The sequence below is a fragment of the Taudactylus pleione genome, unplaced genomic scaffold (assembly GCF_031769625.1).
Source record: "Taudactylus pleione unplaced genomic scaffold, aTauple2 ptg000268l, whole genome shotgun sequence".
Lineage (NCBI taxonomy): Eukaryota > Metazoa > Chordata > Amphibia > Anura > Myobatrachidae > Taudactylus > Taudactylus pleione.
The window spans coordinates 1,897,094-1,900,058 of NW_028284670.1; the positions used below are offsets into that span (position 1 = coordinate 1,897,094).

The 2,965-nt window shown below is 37.5% G+C and overlaps 1 protein-coding gene across 1 annotated transcript; it reads left to right on the forward strand.

Annotated features, from left to right (window-relative positions):
• The first annotated feature begins 1,578 nt into the window (after nt 1-1,578).
• Nucleotides 1,579-2,532, forward strand: LOC148513842 (olfactory receptor 5P81-like). The gene has a single exon (XM_088481271.1). It carries the CDS (start codon nt 1,579-1,581, stop codon nt 2,530-2,532), a length of 954 nt encoding a protein of 317 aa, XP_088337397.1.
• The last annotated feature ends 433 nt before the right edge of the window (nt 2,533-2,965 follow it).

Consider the following 2,965-nt stretch of genomic DNA (forward strand, 5'->3'; position numbering starts at 1 on the left):
ATGGAGCCCGGCCCTCATTCAGAGCGTGCGCTCTGCTCAGAGCGTACGGCTCTGAATGAGGGCCTAAGTCTATATTATTTATTACCAAGTGATTGTGCACTTGTTAGAACTATTATATTGTATTATTGAAAGTATTAGAAAGCGTTATAGTTCTAAGATAATGGTTATGCTAAATGTTGGATATTATTGATATGTCATATTGTAATTAAAAGCATTTTTTTATGTATTTGAAATTGCGTCCTTACTGATATTCCTTCTGCCTCCTCACAATCATATTGGGTAATTAATTAGCACAAAATCTTCTCTTGTGTATTGGATAGCCAATAAGATAAATCTGAACTTGCGCTAATTTGGATTTAAAACCGAACCGCTCATCTCTAGCCAAAACTAATCACCCCCCCTCCATGAGGAAGCCCCAAAATTAAATTGTTACATTTACAAAGTATTTTTTTTTTAGTAAGGGTTTCCATCACTTATATAGTCATTAAAATAATTTGTATTTGAATCTAGACATCCAACTCCTCTGATCAAAATGTCAAGAAAGCACATAAATCCATGTGCAAACAGTAAACATTAGAAAAATCATATAAACATTGCCAGATAATGAATGTCCCTTATCTAATTCTCCTCACCAGTAAATGATCATTAATAAGTGTGTTACATGTGTATTTCGATCAACAACTTTGGAATATTTTATTTCTCAATATCTGAAATTCTTTCCTTTCATTTACACTGAGGAGATTTATTATTCAAAATAGCACTATATGTCTGGTAAGGTGATTAATCTACTGTATTAAAATAATCTAAAATAAATGCAATTTGGATCTGGAAAAGGATAAACATAATAAACTTGTGTTTCCTTTCAATGTCATGTATACACGTAACATTTGCAGGATTGTCTCAGAATGATACGTGCCATTTTTCCAAAATAGTCATGTGCTGTGTTGCTCAATATTTGGAAACAAACACTGGGCATGATTCAGAGCCGGACACTCTGACAGAGCGCTTGCTCTGAATCAGGGCCGGCCTTCTTGTTTTTTAGAGCGGCCTCCTGGCCGCTCGCATAGCTGTGGGTGACCATCGGGCTTGCGACGAGACCCTTGTGGAAGGTCTCGTTGCCGCAAGCCCCAGAGAGATTTCGGCTCTAACAGAGCCGAAATCTCTCCCACTGACATCACTCGTGTTGTCAGTGGGACCGGCCCCATACGGAGGCGTTCTCATGGGAATGCCTCCATTTGGGCAGCCACTCCCCCAGCCCACCCACCAAAGGGGGGGTGCTGTCACTCAACATCGACAGCACGCCCCCTTTGGTACGAGACCCGGAGCGACGGTTTGCCCGTCGCTATCCGGGTCTCGCGCATTCGCACGACGGAGCCGGTTCCATCATGCACATGCGCACTGGGCCACCATCGACCCACTAGCGAGCGCATAGCGCTCCCGAACGGGTCTGAATCAGGCCCACTGCTCCATCTGTAGTCACATACAAACCAATACTTATGTAAATATTGAATTTGTGTTTCCAACATATGTATGATAGGAGCAGATGTCCCAAATCTTTAAATTATCTCTTATAGGAAAATGTGTGAGGACAATCAGACACAAGTCACACAGATTCGACTTCTTGGATTCCAAGGTCTGTACAAATACAAGACATTATTATTCATTGTGGTTTTTTCAACATACACAATGATCCTGACTGGTAACTTTGTCATTATAATATTGGTGACAACTATTGATTATCTCAAGGTTCCAATGTTTTTCTTTCTCAAGCAATTAGCTACAGCGGATGTATTGCTAACCACAAGCGTTGTGCCAGTAATGTTGGACATCATATTCCTAGAAGAAGGAAGATTATCATTTGTCGGTTGTATAACACAACTGTACTGTTTTGGTATATTTGAGTTTGTGCAGTGTTTTCTTATTGCTGTAATGCCCTATGATCGATTTATGGCTATTTGCAACCCATTGCGTTATTCTTCAATAATGGGTCCAGATGTTTGCCTCCAGCTGGTTGTTGGGTCATGGTTACTAGTCACCATTTTAATATCAAGTGAAATAATTATGGTGTGCCAATTCAACTTCTGTGGTCTGAATTACATTGACCACTTCTTCTGTGATTTTGGTCCTATCGTAGAATTGGCTACGTCAGACACATCCATTTTAATGATACAAGACTTTGTCATTTCCATCTTCCTGATATTTTTTCCATTTGCTTTTATCATTATGACATATATCGGTATTTTGTTCACCATTCTCAAGATGTCCTCCAGTCACCGAAGAAGAAAAGCCTTCTCCACATGTAGCTCCCACGTGACCACGGTCTGTATGTATTATGGAACCCTAATCACTGTGTACATGACGCCTTCTAATGAAAGCACATTCAACATAAATAAATACAGATCATTGCTGTACATTATGGCTACTCCATTAATGAATCCAATTATATACAGCCTGAGGAACCGCAATATCAAAAGAACTTTGCAAAAATTGCTGAAAGGTTTCACGACAGTTACCTGGAGTAGGTCAACATAAATATTTCATGCACATGTATTGTACACATCTCTCTTCCTAAATAATTCTAGCATTTTTCCATAGCATCTTCTTTGCAACAGGATTTTCATGGAGCTATTTATATTTTTTTAAAAATCAGCTATTTTGACCTAAGTGCTGAAAATATGTTATTGTTATTATTAAATAAGTTTAAATAATTAATTAATAAATTGATAGATAAAAAATGCCTTAATTATAAAGCTTGTAAACATTTATAGTGGTAAACAGATTAAACAACGTTGGAATCGGTGCTCTTTACTGAAATATTTTTTTTTAATTTAGATGAAAATACATTTTTTTATTAATAAACATTTTTTTTAAATCAAAGTCTAAATATGTAACAGTAATTGGGTAATATCAAGTATTAAAAGATTAGTAAGTTGTAAGTTAGAACTGGATGTAGTCATGTGAGGCC

Bases quoted from the DNA above. Each gene is read 5' to 3' on its own strand.
- LOC148513842 (XM_088481271.1), top strand. From the start codon at position 1,579: ATGTGTGAGGACAATCAGACACAAGTCACACAGATTCGACTTCTTGGA.